Source organism: Physella acuta, unplaced genomic scaffold, assembly GCF_028476545.2.
Source record: "Physella acuta isolate Inbredline_101_S28 unplaced genomic scaffold, ASM2847654v3 ptg000476l, whole genome shotgun sequence".
Classification (NCBI taxonomy): Eukaryota; Metazoa; Mollusca; class Gastropoda; family Physidae; genus Physella; species Physella acuta.
In genome coordinates, this window is record NW_026731995.1 from 748,056 (window position 1) to 768,022 (window position 19,967).

Consider the following 19,967-nt stretch of genomic DNA (forward strand, 5'->3'; position numbering starts at 1 on the left):
GGCTGTTGATGTCAACCCAAATGGTGGTGTGGCTGTTGATGTCAACCCAAGTGGTGGTGTGGCTGTTGATGTCAACCCAAATGGTGGTGTGGCTGTTGATGTCAACCCAAATGGTGGTGTGGCTGTTGATGTCAACCCAAGTGGTGGTGTGGCTGTTGATGTCAACCCAAATGGTGGTGTGGCTGTTGATGTCAAACCAAGTGGTGGTGTGGCTGTTGATGTCAACCCAAATGGTGGTGTGGCTGTTGTTGTCAACCCCAAATGGTGGTGTGGCTGTTGATGTCAACCCAAGTGGTGGTGTGGCTGTTGATGTCAACCCAAATGGTGGTGTGGCTGTTGATGTCAACCCAAATGGTGGTGTGGCTGCTGTTGTCAACCCAAATGGTGGCTGTTGTAGCAATATTGTTTATGTTGCTGACACCAGATTTGATATTTATTAGTCTTGTTCTTCCCTCCATTAAAAAAAATAATTGATTGCTTTCTAATGTAATGTAAACTTTTTTTGTGGCTCAAACTAATTTAATGATGATGATATAAATAAGCAGATGAAAAAGTTTGTGGTGCTACCAAATGGCACTGATGATTCCTTAATGGTTGCTAAATTGCCTTGGTTTATAGTTTTCTATTTTTGTCTTGCAGGAGAAATCTTATTTATATTAGAGAATAATTTGAAATTATCTGTGTGTGGGGGGGGGGGGGTTGATTGACCCTTAGCTGTTACTAGTGCCAGTCCCTACATCAGGCAGTCACCACATTGTTCCATCCCCTAATGCCTGACACCAACCACCATCCTCCCCTAATGCCTGACGCCAACCGCCATCCTCCCCTAATGCCTGACACCAACCGCCATCCTCCCCTAATGCCTGACACCAACCACCATCCTCCCCTAATGCCTGACACCAACCACCATCCTGCCCTAATGCCTGTCACCAACCACCTTCCTCCCCTAATGCCTGACACCAACCACCATCCTCCCCTAATGCCTGACACCAACCACCATCCTCCCCTAATGCCTGACACCAACCACCATCCTCCCCTAATGCCTGACACCAACCACCATCCTCCCCTAATGCCTGACACACCAACTGTCTGACTAGTGTATTGAGTAGCCCCATTTATTTGTATTGTGCTGTGAAATAGGCATTGATTTAAGCTGAGCTGTTACTAATGTAGCAGGTAATGTTGGGCTAGTTTAAATTAATATCACAGGTAAAGATGTTGGGCTAGTTTCAGTTAACTTGGCAAGTAATGTTGTTGGGCTAGTTTAAATTAATGTAGCTGGTAATCTCCATAGATTCTCTCAAGACATTTAGGGTAGCCACGAAAGTAATACACACTGCCACATAAATTGTCTTAAGAATTCTTTAATCATGTTTTTGATTCCAGAATCCTCTTAGGCTTGGTATAGTATGGATTTTTCTTAGTTCTGAGCAAAGTGGGTTTGTTATGGTTGTATTTTTTTCAATGTTTGAATCAACTTGATTTTATTTTTTTAAGTCAATGTCAGATTGATTCTATTTATTGTTAGATCAAATATGTGCTACGCGCCTGGTGCATGTTTAGAGTACATCTATCTAGATGTTGATCTGTTTCTTACCATGCCTTGTGCACTGTTTGATATTGGACATTATGTGATGCTTTCTTCTCCAAGCTTCTTTCAGTTGATTTTATATGTAGGCTGCTATGAGCTGTAATGATAGTTGAGTGAGATGGCCCATTAACTGTAATCATACAGGATTGCAAATAAAACCAGTTCAATATGATAATGTAAATAGATAGTGGTTTTATGTTATCGTACTTCAACTAGTTTGTTTTACCATTGACCAAGCCCTTTAGGCTTGTGTGTTGATGGATAGGTGTATATAACGTCATTTATAGGTCAGCATCTTTAATCAAATATTCAAATGTTTCTAATGGAAGAAATGGCATCATTATTTCTGTTATAATTCAAAGCATGCATTATTTTCTGTAATTCACCAAAACACCAGTTTTTTTTTAATAGTGTTTGAATGTACTTAGTTTTACATGAAATGCATTGTCTTTCATCCTATTGCTAGGTGTCAGTTATTACAAATCAAATCCCAACAAAAAATAAAGCTAATTTTAAAAAAAGATCATTTTTACTCAAAATTAAAATACAATTTTTGTTTCTGACCAATGACTTGAGTCCTGACTCCCAATAAACTAAGAGTCCAGCACTGCCTTATCTCTGAGCCCTGTTTATACTGTAAATATTTGTCAATTCATTTGGTCCAATTGTTGATATAGAAATGCATTCATCCCAATACATAGTTCATATATACACATGCCTTCTGTGTTTGAATGTGTTTTTGTCTGTCTAGAGACTCTCTCCTTATTTTAGCAGTGTGTGTCACTCAATAAATTACAGATGAGCATTGAGCAGAGCTTGTGTTGCATCCTATGGGATTCAGCTAAAACAAATCTGAGATTTTCAAGCTTTGTTAATAAGAAATTGGTACGAAAAAGAAATGTAAATATTTTATTTCAAGGCAAATGTACATTACTACTGCTTAAAGCAAATACTAACACATCTACAACAAAAAATTGTATACACAACTTGCTGACATTGCTATTAAACTACTAAATTAGACAATTTCATCCACTGATGGGCTACATCAATAAAAACAGGTTTTCTATTGTGATGCCATCTACCTCCCATGTTTTCAGAGTTCAGGTCTGTACAAGAATGGAACTGACGAGCTTTATCTATGTATATAAAACATGGAATTGTATGAGCTATCTGTTTGTTAAACCCACACACTTGCAGGATGTGTTTACAATCGGTGCACAACTTAACAAATGAAAGACAGCAGCTAAAGAAATGAAAGACTCCAATGATTAAAATCTAATGAGATGTTTAGGGCTATCTAGTGAGATATCTATGTTAGCCAGCAATGAGGATTGTCAACTAATGAATGCAAATTAATATATTCACAAACAGAATAATGATTCTCCAATCTCATAAAGCTGTACTGACAACAGAAAGCTAAAAAAATTAATTCAGTTTTGAAACGTGTTATTTAAGAAATCTAAGGAATGTATAGTTGGGGAATTCATATCATCCGATTGCCAACTTTGGAAAGTTGTTGAGAATGCTCCTGGAAGTTTTCAGTTTTAATTTTGCAGGGGCGACACCTCGGCAGGGTGCAATTTAGCTCCCTGGGCTATCCGGTGAGTGCATATGTTCATTTTATAGCCTGAGATATTATGCTGTGGATACGATAGGTTACTAGAGTCATTTAATATATGGCACCCAGACGCTGTGGCAGCTCATTGCGATGGACGACTTATAAGATTAAGGTCTTATGAAAATAGGATTGGTAACATATTGATGAAACCCTCTTAAAATATAGCGTCAGAATTTCTTCTGAGACTGCTGAGATGGGCACGCTAGTTTATATATAAATGAAAGTGTGTTTGTGTGTTTGTCCTTTATGCATTACTACACCTTTCATCCGATCGCCATGAAAATTTGGGAAGTTGTTGAGAATGCTCCAGGTAAGGTCTCTGCAAATAAATTTTCTTTTAATTCTGTGAGGCGGTGCCCCTTGCTTCCCAATCCCAGTGAGCACTATGGTGCCTATGTTCATTTTGAAGAGTATGAATACAATGGGCTACTAAATCAAATGAAGCGCGTCGTCCAGATAGGGTGCAATATAGCACCCCAGGGTCTGCCATGAGCACTATGGCGCCTACATTCATTTTAAAGAGCACCCATCAATAGGGTGGTACATGGCACCCCTGGAGTAGTGTAACCGTTGTCTACAGAGAGCACCCCATTACGCCCATGACACCTAGGTGGTTGCCGAGGTGTGTTCTACCTCACTATTATGGAGGGTGATTAATGTACATGCAAGGCCAAAGTGTGGACAAACCCGCATCAAAAAAATATAGCGCCTGTTTTGATTTTTAAAAAAACAAGGTCAGACATCTACAAATACATGATTGGGTAACACATTGATAAAATCCTCTTCAAATATTGCATCAACCCAAAATTTTGTGCGCGATGGGTATGCTAGTATTTCTATAAACCTTTCAAATCATAAATAGGTCTAGGGTCGGCGTGGTCGAGTCGGTAAAGCTCATGGTTGCTAAACCGAAAAGTCTCGAGTTCGAACCCTCGGGCAGATGAGGCTCGTTAGCTGGGGACAGCCACTCTTCTAGGAGAGACAACTCCAAAGATTAAACAACTGCTGCCTTGTAGTTTGTTCTTGGTTGGACAAAGGCTATGGAAGCAAATCCAAAAAGAAAAGCAGGCTGAAATCGGAGTCAATGGCCTCAATGGCGCATAACCAGTTGACACGTAACGCTTAATTGTGTTGGAGGCGTGGTCGAGTCGGCAAAAATTGTCATGGTTGATAAATTCGAAAACAGTCTCGAGTTCAAACCCACTGGCAGATAAATCTCGATCCCCTTCAACACTAATAATTAAGAACGAAGAAGAAGAAGAAGAATAAATAGGTCATGCCACATAGTAGTTTAAAATGCAGCTTTTAGGTTTTATAAAAGCTGAAAGTTTCAATGAAAGAGTTTGTTACAAAGCAAGTAAATCTTGTTAAATTATCTAGAAAAGTTTACAATTTACCAAAGTAAAAAATGTTAAATTTGATTAAGTAGTTGATCTATTTCAACATAAACTACACTTAAAATACACATACACATATTACATTCAAATTTTTTGCAACAGTTTGCATACAATTTCAAAAAAAAAAAAGTTCCAGCAAGTTTGCAAGCACATTAATGTATGTCAACAAAAGCTTCTAAACACTGAGGTATGCAATCTGTATAGGTAATTTTGTTTCTTTTGATGCAGCGTGCAGCCAAGCACCTCAGTGAGATGTTGCTGTAGTAGATCAGAGTGTTTAAGGTTTGGCCTGCAGCGGTGCAGAAAGGGGTTTGGCCTTTGTTGTTGGCCACATCACAGTGGGCCCCGCGTTGGAGCAGCTCTTTGATCATTTCTTGACGCAGGTTCTCCTGGCTTTCTGACAGCTTGGCATTTGTAATGACATGCAGGGCAGAGTTCCTGGCACTGTCCAGCGCATCCATGTCTGCCCCACATGTCAGCAGCATTGACATCAGAGTTTTGTCAGGAAAGATGACAATTGTGTTCACATGAAAATCGTCCACACAAATTCCAGGATCCAGGACTATATGAAGAGGAGAGTAGCCATTTTTCAAGGAGGGACGGAGTTTGAGGAAAGAATAAACTAGCCTGTGTAGCCGTTTGTTCTCATCCTCACAGCGCACAACCCTGCATGCTATGGTGACCAGATAAATGATGGATAAAATATTTAACTGATACAGCTCTGAGGCTGTGGACTTTGATTCACAGGTGGAATCATTCTTGAGTGCTGTAAGAAAGTACTCGATTTCTTTCAAGCCATGCTGTAACACTAGCTCTACATCTGCATAGACTAAGTCAGCTTTCAATGTAACCATCTGTGAGAAAACCTGGGAAAACCTCAGCAAATCCTTATTGATAGATCTGTTATTTGTCTGTCTTAAAACCATAGCATGCATCCATAAGGAAATACATCTGTCAAACCTTCCATTGTCAGCAAACACAGCGCCTCGGAATATCACAGGATGGGGAATTTCAGGGTTATTAGCTCCTAGAATTCTTTCTCGAATAGTGAGAGCTTCCATATGTAATGCATCTCGATTTGTTCTGATCATCTCTAGTTCATACATTGATTTACACTCCACATGATTGTTATAAGCTGGTACAGCTGGGAAACTTGCTTTCTGAATCCTTAAAACTCCACTTCCACTACATTTGTCAATATTTCTCAGAGCCATCGCTTCTTTGAGATACTCATAAGTTTTATGCAAATCATAAGTTTCTTTGTCGTTAGCAAATGATGCTCCAAGAAGTTCCAGGGCTTCAATTTTACTTAAGCGTGAGCATTCAGGCTGCTTGAGGAAGTAGTGCACAATCTCTTCTTTACCACACTCAGCTGCCACCATTAAGGGGGTCATATGCAGATCATTTTCCAACATGGAAGCTCCAAAGTGAATCAGTTCCTTCACAACTTCTAGGTGACCACACTCGGCTGCAAAATGAATGGAGGTGGCGCCACAATGTGCCTTGAGATCTGGGTTAGCTCCCTTCTCCAGCAAGTGCCTGACAACTTTGGTGTGTCCCTTGTAGCAGGAGATCATCAGACAGGTGTTGTCGTATTTGTTTGGTATGTTAAGGTCAGCTCCGTGCTCTATCAGGTACTTGACAATGTCCAGCCTCCCATCAAAGCAGGCCGCTCTCAGGGGGGTTGAGTTTGTTGCTGTGGCATTGTTGACATTAGCTCCATTCTTAATGAGCACTTCAACAATATCCAGGTGACCGGCACCAGCAGCACACCACAAAGCTGTAGCTTCCTGGATGACATAACCATCAAAACGTACAGTGGATCTTTGCTCAATATTCACATCAAAGTTACTCAACAACACCTGCACAACTTTGGTTTCTCCAAGCTTAGCAGCTATCACAAGGGGTGTAGTTTTCTGACCATCACTTTCTGTTTGATGGTCTAAAATTTCTTTAACTATTGGTTTGTCCATATTCCAAAGGAGTGCAAAAATACTAATAGCCATTCCTTCTTTAGCAGCCGAATGGACCTTTTCTTTTAACTGTTCCATTTCCTGTTTGGTGAGTGTGGCCATTTTGTTTGCCTCAGCTGGGAGTATCAGCAGCCCCTCAGACTAAAGAACACAATGTTGATGATAGGCTCACAGTCTGTACCTCATTCACGTACACATAATCAGGGACCTAGGAGTAAAGGATGTACCAAAATAAACTCAAATATCAGCCCCTGCTTGCTTCTGTGGAAGGACAAAATTAAAAGATGGGTAAACATCCAATCATTTAATTTTAACAATAGTAAAAGTTAGGTAAATATCCAATCATTTAATTTGTAACAAAAGATGTGGTAAGTTGACGTTTTTTAAACCAAAGACTGTATACGGCTATTCCTAGTGGGCTATCATTTCATGCAAAATATGACTGGGAATAATATCTTACAATAACTAAAGCATTAGTCATGACTGATGAATAAGATATATTTTTGTTTTTTTATATTTAGGTGATATTTTTATTATGTTATATTTTTACACTAAATATATTTTTAAGTTTAGTTTATGTTCATATCTGCTATGTAAATGATCAATTTTGCACTCTAAATCTAAAGTAATTAATCAGGGCTTAATAGTAATTTTATAATTTTATAAGAAATAATTGTGCATCACCTTAGTAGTTTACTAATTATTAGTAATAGTATCAGTGGCGTCACTAGGTCGGGTGTCACCCGGTGCGGGACCTCATGTTGTCACCCCCCCCCAAAATCCTGTTTTATATATGTAACTAGGGTAGGCCTAGCTACTAGTTACAAATCTGATGCAACTGATAACGAACGATAAGCCGAGACGCAGTATTACAGTCTGATGCAACTGATAGCAGGTGGCTTATTAGATCGGACTGATAACAATCTCAAAGCCAACGCGTGCTATTTTGGGAAACGGTACGAGGGGATTCAGACGGCCTGTCAACTTTGATTGATAGGATGCAGATGTTTATTAAACGGACTGTACGTTAGAACTGCGCAACTAGTAGTCGGAGACATCGAGTACAAGTATCGATTACGGAGGAATACAAGTACGAGGACGAGTACGAATACAAGGGATAAATAGGAGGGGACGACTGAACTCGCTCTCTTCCCTTTTCGATCGCTCGCTCTCTTCATCGCTCGCTTTAGATCAGTCAGTCTGTGTGACATATCAAGTTGGTTATATTGTGTTAAGAAGGACAATAGACATGTGGATTCAGTTATATGAAGCCTAGTGAGGACTGTTAGGGGTCAGTTGATTCAGACTATTATTGTGAAGCATTCCTGTTGATTCATTGTGTTATATTGAAGCATTTCTTGATTCATGTAATAAAAGGATCAATAGCGAACCTGCATCTTCGAGTCTTTCTACTGTAGTCGATGTTGTGTAGCATGAGTGGTTAAACTCGTTACATTTGGCACTACAGGCAAATAGTCTCGTAACATGTGGCGTTGCGAGCAGGGTAACTGTTCGCTCGTTACAATTGGCGTCGTCGGACAGGATGAATTCAACTAGACTTGCCGCTTTAGGCACCCATAGTCAACCTTGTGCATAACTGTGTTTTGTGTGTGTGTGAATTCGGACATTCAGGAACTGTGAAAATTGAGGAACGAGAAAAATTTTTCATACACACACGGTAAGAAAGAACTCTATTTTTGTTACTTACGGAATAAAATGTCTACTCTGGACGAGAAGCAGACCCATATAGTGGTCCTACCCAGAGAGTCCCACATTAACAAATTTTACGGGGACGGTGATCCAACTTTAACCAACAGGTTCAGTGAGGAGGTCAAAGCGGCCTGGGCCTCGAGAGGCATGTCACCAGAGGAAAGATTAAGACTGCTGATGGGCAGTATAGGAGAGACGGTTAGGGCAGAGGTCAAATGCCACGATAAAACCATCCAATCAGATCCAGATAAGGTGCTGGATCTGATTATGGAGACCTTTGGGGAGAGACGGTCGGGATCGCAACTGCTGTCAGGGTTCGTAGGCTTAAGGCAGAGAATGGCGGAGAGTGTGATGGAGTACTCACACCGGTTGAACAGGGCCTTTGATTCGGTAAAGGGCAAAACACCTGACATTGATGTGCGCCTACTGAGGGACCATTTCATCGAGGGGCTAGCAACCCCGATCTTAAGGAGAGAGTTGAAAGAGGAGGTCCACAAAGACCCGCAGTTGACCTTCCTTCAGGTCAGGAACTCAGCGATCCGCAGGTCCGAGGATGAGGACCAATCGAACTGTTCGGTGGACAAAGTCTCTGTGCCGGAACAGAAACAATCCCCACCCACAGGGGCCGACACGATGGAGACCATGATGGCTCAACTGTTGGCCCACCTAGATAAGGTTGACCAACGTTTGGAGAGGTTAGAAAGCAGGTCAACAGCTGAGAATCAGGAAAAGAACGGGACAAAACAGAGACAGGTTGGACGGCCGCGTCCTGCCAAGCCATTACTTCAATGGACGGCCGACGGTCGACCAATTTGCTTGTCCTGTTCACAACCCGGACATATGGCACGGTACTGCCAGGGAAACGGTCGTCCTCTGTAAGGCAGGGCCAGGCTACAGAGGGGCGAGGTTATGGCCCAAGAAACAAAATGATGGGAGTCTGTCCAGAAATGGTGATTACGATTGGGGACATCGCGGTGAAGGCAATTGTGGATACAGGCTCCCAGGTGACGACAATCACGGAAAATTTTTACACCAAATGGATGAAAGGAAAAGACCATAGGTTGAGGTCTGACACATGCATGCGCCTGACGGCAGCTAATGGACTAACCATTCCATACTGTGGTTATTTTCTGGCAGATGTCGTGGTGTCGGGACATAGGTTGAAGCAGGTTGGGGTGTTCGTTACGAAACACAACCTAGAGACAAATGTGTCAAATATACCTTGCCTATTGGGCATGAATATTCTTGGCCAGTTGCCAGAATTTCTTACAAATATTGTCGGATCGACCACACCTGGTCGGGGATCCAAGTTGGCCAGGTTTGCCAAGACCAGAGGAAGGACAGCAGTCCCGGCAAACACGGTCAAGGCAATCACATTACAAATTGGTGATAGAAGCGTGAATGGTGATGTGATGATAGAACCATGTGGCGCCGCACTGAGGGCAGGCGTCGTGTTACTGCGGACATACACATCAGCGGAAAACGGACTAGTTCAAGGGTTGGTAGCAAATGTTTTGGATGAGGAAATTTTTATACCGCCTAACACTCTGGTAGGAGTACCACAGAACGTCGAGGTACAAAGGTCGGCACAGTACATCGAACTGATCAATACCAGCAGTAATGAAGTAACAATTAGGTCGGTCAATGTGACGGCCGAGGGGAAGAAAGAGGATGGCCGATCATATACATTCCCGGAAACTGAGGACCCAAAACTAAATGAATTGCTGAATAAATACAGTGATATATTTGCCTCGTATGAGGGTGATTTGGGGTACACGGAAGTAATCAAACACCAGATACCCTTACTACAAGACAAGCCGGTGGCGCAACCCTACCGAAGATTACCACCAAGTCACTACTCGGCGGTGAAAGCACACCTGAATGATCTACTAAAAAAGGGAATTATTACAACCAGTACAAGCCCGTATGCGGCACCGATAGTAGTGGTAAAAAAGAAGTCAGGGGAGATAAGACTGTGTTGTGATTACCGGAAATTGAACAATATCACAAGAAGGGATGCATTCCCCTTGCCTCGTATTGATGAATGTCTTGATGCGTTGGGGGGAGCAAGATTTTTTTCTACCTTGGATTTGGCTAGCGGCTACCACCAAGTGGCCATGCACCCCAACGATCAACATAAAACTGCATTTATTTCTCCACTGGGACTGTACGAGTGGACCCGTATGCCGTTTGGTCTAACTAATGCACCTGCTACATTCCAGCGAGTAATGCAGAGTGCTATGAGTGACTTTCTATTTCAAATAATGTTGGTGTACTTGGATGATATTCTAGTTTACTCAAAAACTTGGGAGGACCATCTAAAAAGATTAGAACAAGTGTTTCTCCGTCTTAGGGAGATAGGAGTAAAGCTGAACCCAGACAAATGCTGCTTTGGTCTGAAATCGGTACATTTTTTGGGTTATGTGATTTCGTCGGATGGCATCGCCACTGACCCAGATAAAATTGCAGCTGTTAAAGAATGGAAACAACCAACAACTACGGTAGAGGTCAGGTCATTCTTGGGTTTTGCTTCCTATTATAGAAAATTTGTACCTGGTTTTGCAAAAATTGCCGCACCATTGCATGACTTGGTAAACAAAATGACAAAGAAACACAGTAAGGAGAAAAAGAAAGGTAAAACACACCGGATAGGTGAATTATGGACTGATGAATGCCTGAACTCGTTTAAGCTCTTGAAAAAGGCTTTGACAGAGGCGCCGATATTGGGATACGCAGACTTTGACAAACCATTTCGGCTAGAAATTGACGCCAGCTCTAAAGGTCTGGGAGCTGTGCTATCACAACAACAAAAGCAAGGTTTCAGGGTTATTGCTTATGCCAGTCGAGCTCTGAAGGAATCAGAGAAGAACATGACAAATTACAGCGCCATGAAACTAGAACTTTTGACATTAAAATGGGCTGTGACGGAAAAACTCAGGGACTATCTATTAGGTGCTAAATGTGTGGTATACACTGACAATAACCCCCTGAGTCACCTAAAGACAGCAAAGTTGGGATCCATCGAACAGCGATGGGCAGCAGAATTGGCACTCTTTGACCTGGAGATAAAATTTCGCCCGGGGCGGTCCAATGGCAATGCGGACGCCTTATCAAGGAATCCTTACGAGAGACCGGGCGATGAGGAAGAAACGCTGACAGGAATATGTGAGGTCAGAGCGTCAACAGATATCCCTCACGGGGTGCAAGTGAGGCAGAACGGGCAGACCGGGGTGGAGCACATATCCACAGAGCCCGGACATATGGACAGTAGTGATTTTAATTGCCTTAATCACAAAAAGATAAGAGATGCCCAGAGAACGGATAGTGGCTTACAACCGCTATTGAAATACGTCCAGGAACAAAAATTCCCAGGAAGAAGGGAAAGAGAACAATTTGGTCGAGAAACAAAGAAAATACTGAGTCAGTGGGACCGTCTCAGTATAGAGGATGGTGTTCTCATGCGGAGAATTCATGACCAAATTGATGGGACAATACACCAGGTGGTGGTGCCTGGACAATTACGAGAAGAAGTGCTAAGGTTGGCACATGACAGGGCAGGACACCAGGGTCAGGACAGGACGCACAAAATTTTACGACGGAGGTGTTACTGGCCCAATATGGAAATGGAGGTCAAACGCCATTGTGAGGCTTGTGTGAGGTGTCAGCATGCGAAAATGCCAGTTGTCAAAATGAGACAGCCATCAGGACACCTACTAGCGACAAAACCACTAGAGATTGTGGCTATGGACTTTACGTCGTTGGAGCAATCATCGGATGGGACGGAACATGTGTTGGTAATGACTGATGTATTCACCAAATGGACTGTGGCGGTGCCCACACGAGATCAGACTGCCAAAACAGTGGCAAAGGTCTTAATAGAACATTGGTTCATCAAATATGGCATACCAAGACAATTACACTCTGACCAAGGAAGGGCTTTCGAGTCAGAAGTAATTAACCAACTGTGCAGCCACTACGGGATCAACAAATCTAGAACAACCACATTTAATCCGAAAGGAAACGGACAGTGTGAACGGTTCAACCGCAGCATGCATGATTTGCTGCGTACGCTAGAACCTGAACAGAAAAAACGTTGGCCTGATTTTCTCCCAGAGTTGGTATATCTATACAACTGCACACCCCATGCCACAACCGGCTTTGCGCCACACATGTTGCTGTTCGGACGGGAGGCTCGACTCCCTCTTGATTTGTTCCTAGGAAAAAGGGAGAGTATGACTGGCTCATATACCGCACTGGAATATGTTAATGAACATATGAGAAAAATTAGAGAAATGTACAGGGTAGTACAGGAAAGACTAGAACATGAAGCACGGCGAAGGGAACCGCCGGTACAGACAAAGGACCCGCCACTCAAACTGAATGACAGGGTATTACTGCGTAGCCACCCGTTAGGCAGAAACAAAATCCACGATCTCTGGGGACAGGAGATATGGCAAGTCGTGGAGATGCCTAAAGTAGCAGGTGGCCCCTTTAAGATAAGACCCATCGATCACGCCAAACCGGATCGGTGGGCGAATATTGCTCAATTAAAGAAATATTGGAATAGGCAAGAAGAGCAGTTACACACAAGGAAATCCAAGACAATTAGGGAACCGGAAGTTACAACGGAAATTCACATACCCATCCCGGAACCATATCACCATCAACAGAACAACCGCGATACACAAGTGGAGGATAACGGCAACAAAGAGGATCCCGTTCCTTCCAGAAGCAGAGAGACAGTAGACCATCAGATAAGTGGTCCGCGGAGAAGTTTGAGGAACAGAAGGAAGACGAAATTTTTTGTCAGCAACCATCAAGTCTTTCATGGTCGCGCTGGTATGAGAACAGACTGTTAAAAAAAGGTATAAAAGTGAACTGGTGAAGGCACCAAATGGAAAGGGTGGATGTGAATTCTAGAACTGTTTTGTGTCTCAGGAAGATGATGTAGACACAGTTGATATGTGAAATAGGTATAACTGTCAATCGTATACGAATGGGACGACGTGGACAGTGAGTGGAACAATAAAAATTTTTTACGATTGTGCGATTGACTTTGGAGGAGTGCACCTGCCAGGCGTTGTTTGTGGTTGAAAACACACAAAAAAAGGCAGGGGTGGATGTAACTAGGGTAGGCCTAGCTACTAGTTACAAATCTGATGCAACTGATAACGAACGATAAGCCGAGACGCAGTATTACAGTCTGATGCAACTGATAGCAGGTGGCTTATTAGATCGGACTGATAACAATCTCAAAGCCAACGCGTGCTATTTTGGGAAACGGTACGAGGGGATTCAGACGGCCTGTCAACTTTGATTGATAGGATGCAGATGTTTATTAAACGGACTGTACGTTAGAACTGCGCAACTAGTAGTCGGAGACATCGAGTACAAGTATCGATTACGGAGGAATACAAGTACGAGGACGAGTACGAATACAAGGGATAAATAGGAGGGGACGACTGAACTCGCTCTCTTCCCTTTTCGATCGCTCGCTCTCTTCATCGCTCGCTTTAGATCAGTCAGTCTGTGTGACATATCAAGTTGGTTATATTGTGTTAAGAAGGACAATAGACATGTGGATTCAGTTATATGAAGCCTAGTGAGGACTGTTAGGGGTCAGTTGATTCAGACTATTATTGTGAAGCATTCCTGTTGATTCATTGTGTTATATTGAAGCATTTCTTGATTCATGTAATAAAAGGATCAATAGCGAACCTGCATCTTCGAGTCTTTCTACTGTAGTCGATGTTGTGTAGCATGAGTGGTTAAACTCGTTACATTTGGCACTACAGGCAAATAGTCTCGTAACATGTGGCGTTGCGAGCAGGGTAACTGTTCGCTCGTTACATATATATATATATATATATATATATATATATATATATATATATATATATATATATATATATATATAGGGCCTATAATATATATATATATATATATATATATATATATATATATATATATATATATATATATATATATATATATATATATATATATATATATATATATATATATATATATATATAGTTGCAATTGGTGACATCCCCTTCCCTATTTGACTAATGGTGTTAATTTGTGCGCACAATCCACCTATTCACATTCATATGGAAAAAGCATCAATTTCATTGTAAGTCATCATATTTTGGTGTCACCCCCTTTCTTGTCATTGATCAACTTATGTGTTATTCAAAATACTTAGTAAGCCTTTATTCCTCTCTACATTTTGCACAGGTGGATAAACTCTTATTAATCATTAATTGAACTGGCAAAAAGCGTTTTTCTTCTATATATTTTGCAATTTTTCGCCATGGTGTCACCCCCTAAATGGCGTCACCAGTTGCGGTCCGCACTCCCCAGCCCCCTGCCTTGTGACGCCTCTGAATACTATTATTACTAGTAATACTAGTATTAGCCTAATACTACTACTAGGCCTAAGGAGAAGGGCCCTTACTACTACTTAGTACTTTAACTAGAGTAACTACTGTCAGTCAGTGTCTTACTTTACTTCTAGATCTCTTGTCAAAAATAAATAAATAAGGGCAGATTCTAGCCGGAAATGGATACGTATGTGCAATGGTGAGAAACTATTACCTTCATTCGCTACGATATTTTCAATGGTACTGAGCATGCGGGTGTTTACAAACAAACAGCAGAACCCTAACCCTAGCGCAGCTATTAATAATTATTAAGGTCACTGCGCATGCAGAAATATCTTTTTCCTTCTAGGCCTAGTCATTTTGATAAATAATATTTTAATAATAATAAGGCCTAGGCCTGAGATACTATATAGGCTAAATAGAATGAATTAATGAGACTGAGGCTCATGTCAGCCTAAGCTAAGAAACAACTCACATTGGTTGTCCGCTTGTTGAGTACACAGAGAGATGGACTCAGAGTTCAGAGATGAGATAGAAAATCTCTAGATCTAATTCTAAATGTAAGATATTATTAGATCTATTAGATAATAGATCTACTTAATACAAGGCCTAAATAAATAATATTAATTTAATAATAATTTTCTTTTTTTCATTAGCAAATTTAAATACTAGAAGAGTCTAAATTATTAATTAGGTCTAAATAAAAAATAATAATAAAATATACTTAAATATACTAATATAGTATAGGAGATCCAGAATCGGTAATCTATCGTTTTGGGTACGTAAAATCGCTTGCGGCTATTTCTATTAATGTACGAAAACGTTACCTCATTGTCAAGGCTTTAATAGAAGTTTATTGTCATATGTTTGTGTCAAATATTATAGGTAAATGAATAATAAACCTAAATCAATGGCTAAATATATCGATATAGGCCAGAAATTAACTTTAAACAGCAGTGTCTGAGAGCAAGATTTGCTATATAAACAGCAGCCATTTGTAAAATAGAGTGGCTTCCCCCTGAATCTCGCGCTATAAGCTTATAAAAATACAACTTTAACAAGATCGCTGCTATAGTAAATGAGCATGGTTGCATCTGTTGGAAACATCGCTGGTGTTCATTTATTACTGAAAAGTTTTAATTCAAATGTTTAAAAACAGGTACATAAATGAAACAAGGAAACATTTTTGTATTTTTCAAAACATAAATCCTCCTCAAAATGTGAAATAATCATTAAAATGTAAGGAGTCACCGGTTTTTCACATTACTAGTCCAGTGGCGGAACTAGAAAAAAAGGGCCACCCCGCAAATAAATTTTTTGGGCCCCATATATATATATATATATATATATATATATATATATATATATATATATATATATATATATATATATATATATATATATATATATATATATATATATATATATATATATATATATATATATATATATATATATATATATATATATATATATATATATATAGGCCTATATATATATATATATTTATACAAAATACGAAAATAACAATATATAGAGTACTCATTTCGGGCTTGTTCGAGTTTTTAAAAAAAATTTAAAATACCTTCTTTTTAAAAATTTAAAACAAGTTACAACAACATGTCATTTTTGTGAGTGCTTATTAGTCTATTTTGAAAATCTCTATTTTTTATAAATTATATGTTTGCTATAATGCTTCCTGTCAGTGTTTCTTCCAGACATTTTTCTCCGGGGGAGCACTTGAAATTTTGGGGGGGGCGGTAGACTTTCTTCGGGGGGCGGACACTGGTAAAAGTATATATTTTCTATATAAATTATATAAATTTCATTTCGTTCGGGGGGGGGGGGGGGGGGTAAAAAAATTTTGAGATGCCTGGAAGAAACTGCTTCCTGTAAGTAAGTCGGTCAAAAGAATATGAAGCATGAAAGCTTTGTATGTACAATGGTTTCTCACGTTATGTTTATTTTCATGTTTTTTTCGTATTTATATTATTAGTTTTAAATACATTTCCTGTTTATGCTTTGCCATATTCTATTATGTATTTTTTTTTAAATAATAATTCAGAGAAGTAATTGCTTTTTAATTTGTTTAGTGCAAATCTATTAAAAGGTGCTTGAGAGCACACATATTTGACTATTTAAAAAAGGGAAATAAGTCATGGAAGTGGTTTGAACGTTTGTGTATCTTTCACGCGATTCATTTATTTTCAAAAGAATTTTACCGACAACAATGTGTGTTTGATTGTAGGAGAAAGAGGACTCAGGATGGTGTCTATAGAATAAAGATAATAAAACCACAGCTACAGTATTCTTTTTAAAAAACAACCATCAAGTCAAAAATGCAAGAGTTTTTTTTAACTGTAAAAAATAACTGATTATGGTCGGCAGCGGGCCCCAAAACGGCCCGGGCCCCCCGGGGTCTGGCGGCACTGTAGTTCCGCCCCTGTACTAGTCGCGGGCGATTTTACGTACCTAAACCGATAGATTACCAAGTTTTAATTCAATTGTTTAAAAACAGGTACATAAATGAAAAGGCCGATTCTAGCCGGAGTAAGATACGCATGCGATACGCATGCGCAATGGAGAGAAACTACGACTTGCCTTAGCGGCGATGTTTTCGATGGTACTGCGCATGCGTGTGTTTACAACCGCAGAACCCTAACAGCAACCCTAATCCTATCCTTAACCATATCCCTAACCCTAACACTATCCTTAACCCTATCCCTAATCCTAATCCTAACCCTATCCCTAACCCTAGCCCTAATCCTATCCCTAACCCTATCCCTAATCCTACCCCTAACCCTCATTCTAGCGCTAACCCTAGCCATAGGTCACTGCGCATGCGCAGAGCTATCTTTTGCCGACTAAGTGGAGACGGCGAGAAAAATCTTCTTCCAAGTAGACATTTCGAAATGAAAAATGAAACAAGGAAACATTTTTGCATGATGATTTTAAAAAACATAAATCCTCCTCAAAATGTGAAATAATTATTAAAATTTTAGGAGTCACCTGTTTTTCACGTTACTAGATCTAGTCGCGGGCGATAAATTTTACGTACCCAAAACAAAACGATAGATTTATTGCATGAGTAGACACTTCGAAATGAAAAATGAAACAAGGAAACATTTTTGCATGATGATTTTAAAAAACATAAATCCTCCTCAAAATGTGAAATGATTATTAAAATTTTAGGAGTCACCTGTTTTTCACATTACTAGATCTAGTCGCGGGCGATAAATTTTACGTACCCAAAACAAAACGATAGATTTATTGCATTTTATAGATTACCCCAGAATCTAGGGGAGAATGTTTACACCTGTGTCTGATAATGGAATCTTCTTTAAAAAAAGGGGTGTTAGGTTACTGGTAGTTAACTAAATACACACATGGCTGGCTAATGTCAAATGCTAACCCTGTCCCTAACCCAAACCCTGGTCCAACCATACGCCTAACCCTAATTTCTAACCATAAAATGAGTCGAGATTACAATACTACTAACAACCCAACACCCCTATTTTAAAGATGATTCCATTATCGGACACTGGTATCTATAATCATCCGAATCTAGATCTTACTTCAAACTACTTCATTTGTGAGTGTAACTTGTCACTTGAAGTACTCAAACCACACTCTCAATCTTATCTGCATCATACATTTAAAATTATTATATCAAGATCTAGATCTAGATCTAAAACTAGATAGACTAGTTCTAGAAACCTAGACTAGATCTTAATCTAGAATTATAGAATAGAATACCAAAGCATTAAGCCTAAGTAAAAAAGCGATAATAATATAGGCCACGGCCTACACTGTTTCTGTTTACATTATTAAAAGAAGTTGTAGATCTAGATGTATTCGCTGCGCATGCGTCTATAATTTCTAGTTTTATAGTTAAGTTTTAGTTGTTTGTTGTTCTTTCTATTCTAGATAAAATAATAAACACCTTATTCAATTGTATACATTCTTTAAATGTTAATAAAAATAGAACAAACTTAGATCTATACATTTGCACTAAAATATAAATAAATAGATGTGTCTTTAATATAAGAATCTCCCATGTATTTTGGCTAGTACATCTAGTTTTAACACTATTAGGGGGGGGGGGGGGAGTAGGAGGGGGAGCCTGAGTAACTGAGGTGTGTTGAAAATGTTAGAAAATGTTTACTCCAATCTCTAAAATATTTATAGATAGGCTTATTATACCTATGTACGTCAAAGCTTTTATGCCCTGGCCCTTTGCGAAAACCCTGTTTTGGACCGTGACTTATGCACGTAAGTGTGTATGTATTATATAATCTAATATATAAAGTTCAAATATGTATGTATGTATGTATATAGCGGACAGCGGATTACGAATATATATAAGAAAATAAAAAGACTTCATCGTCATTGTGTTATACATCTAAAGTGCTTGTCATCTAAATTAATTATTTAAAAAATTAATATTGAAGGTGTTGCAAAACAATTTTCTTTTTCAATCTTAAAGTGATAATTGTCGGCATGTCCATCAAACAAAATTTTTAAAAATGTATCACTTTTCACAAAAATTGTTATTGTGTCTGAAAATTATTTACATTTACTTCTTTAGCGCTCATTACGTCCCTTAATAAATTAGGAAAACACAATTACTCGCCTTTTTAAAAAAAATACCTTGGTGGAGAAAAATGTACTTTTTTGTTACTGTTTTTGGGGAAAAAAATAATTACATTATTAGCGTGGATCGATCAATTGCAATGTTGTAGGCATTTTAAATACTGCCTTTTATTTATTTTATACACTGAACGTACTGTTTACTAATTATTTTTTTTATCAATTATAACAGTTAAGAAGTCAGCTCCTAAATACCCTCTATGTTTACTTCTATCTTTCCGTGTGCGGATAAGCTTGGGGTATTATAATCGTTCACTAAATTGAATCAGGCGCGTCCGGCAGGGTTCGATTTGGCGCCCTGGGCTATCATGTGAGCGTTATGATGCATAATTTCGTGTGATAGACTATGGATAAGAATAGTTACTATATTCTTTAACTGAATCGAATCCTGGCATCCTCCGGCGCCCCGACAGGGTGCTATTTGGCGCTCCGAACCTCCCCGTGTTAGCTATGTCACCTACGTTCGTTTAAGTGAGTGCAAAAGACTATGAATACGTTGGCGTACTATAGCCGTTTACTAAGTTGAATCAGGCGGTTCTGTCGGCGCCCCAGCATTGAACTGGCAAAAAACATATTCATTCTATATATCTTGCGATTTTTTCGTCTTGGTGTCACCCCCTAAATGGTGTCACCCGGTGCGGT

The 19,967-nt window shown here is 39.6% G+C and overlaps 1 protein-coding gene across 4 annotated transcripts; it reads right to left on the reverse strand.

Annotated features, from left to right (window-relative positions):
- Positions 1–4,482: 4,482 nt before the first annotated feature.
- On the reverse strand, positions 4,483–18,493 carry LOC131944027 (protein fem-1 homolog B-like). 4 transcript variants are annotated; one of them, XM_059304473.1, is made up of 3 exons: positions 18,251–18,474; positions 15,151–15,229; positions 4,483–6,840 (listed from the first exon to the last, which is right to left on the reverse strand). In XM_059304473.1, the coding sequence occupies exon 3, from the start codon at positions 6,679–6,681 to the stop codon at positions 4,759–4,761; it is 1,923 nt and encodes a 640-aa protein (XP_059160456.1). In that variant the 5' UTR covers positions 6,682–6,840; positions 15,151–15,229; positions 18,251–18,474; the 3' UTR covers positions 4,483–4,758. The 4 variants fall into 4 exon arrangements, with proteins under 4 accessions (XP_059160456.1, XP_059160458.1, XP_059160455.1 ...); XM_059304475.1 differs by lacking the exon at positions 15,151–15,229 and having other exon boundaries at positions 18,432–18,493; XM_059304472.1 differs by lacking the exon at positions 15,151–15,229.
- Positions 18,494–19,967: the final 1,474 nt, after the last annotated feature.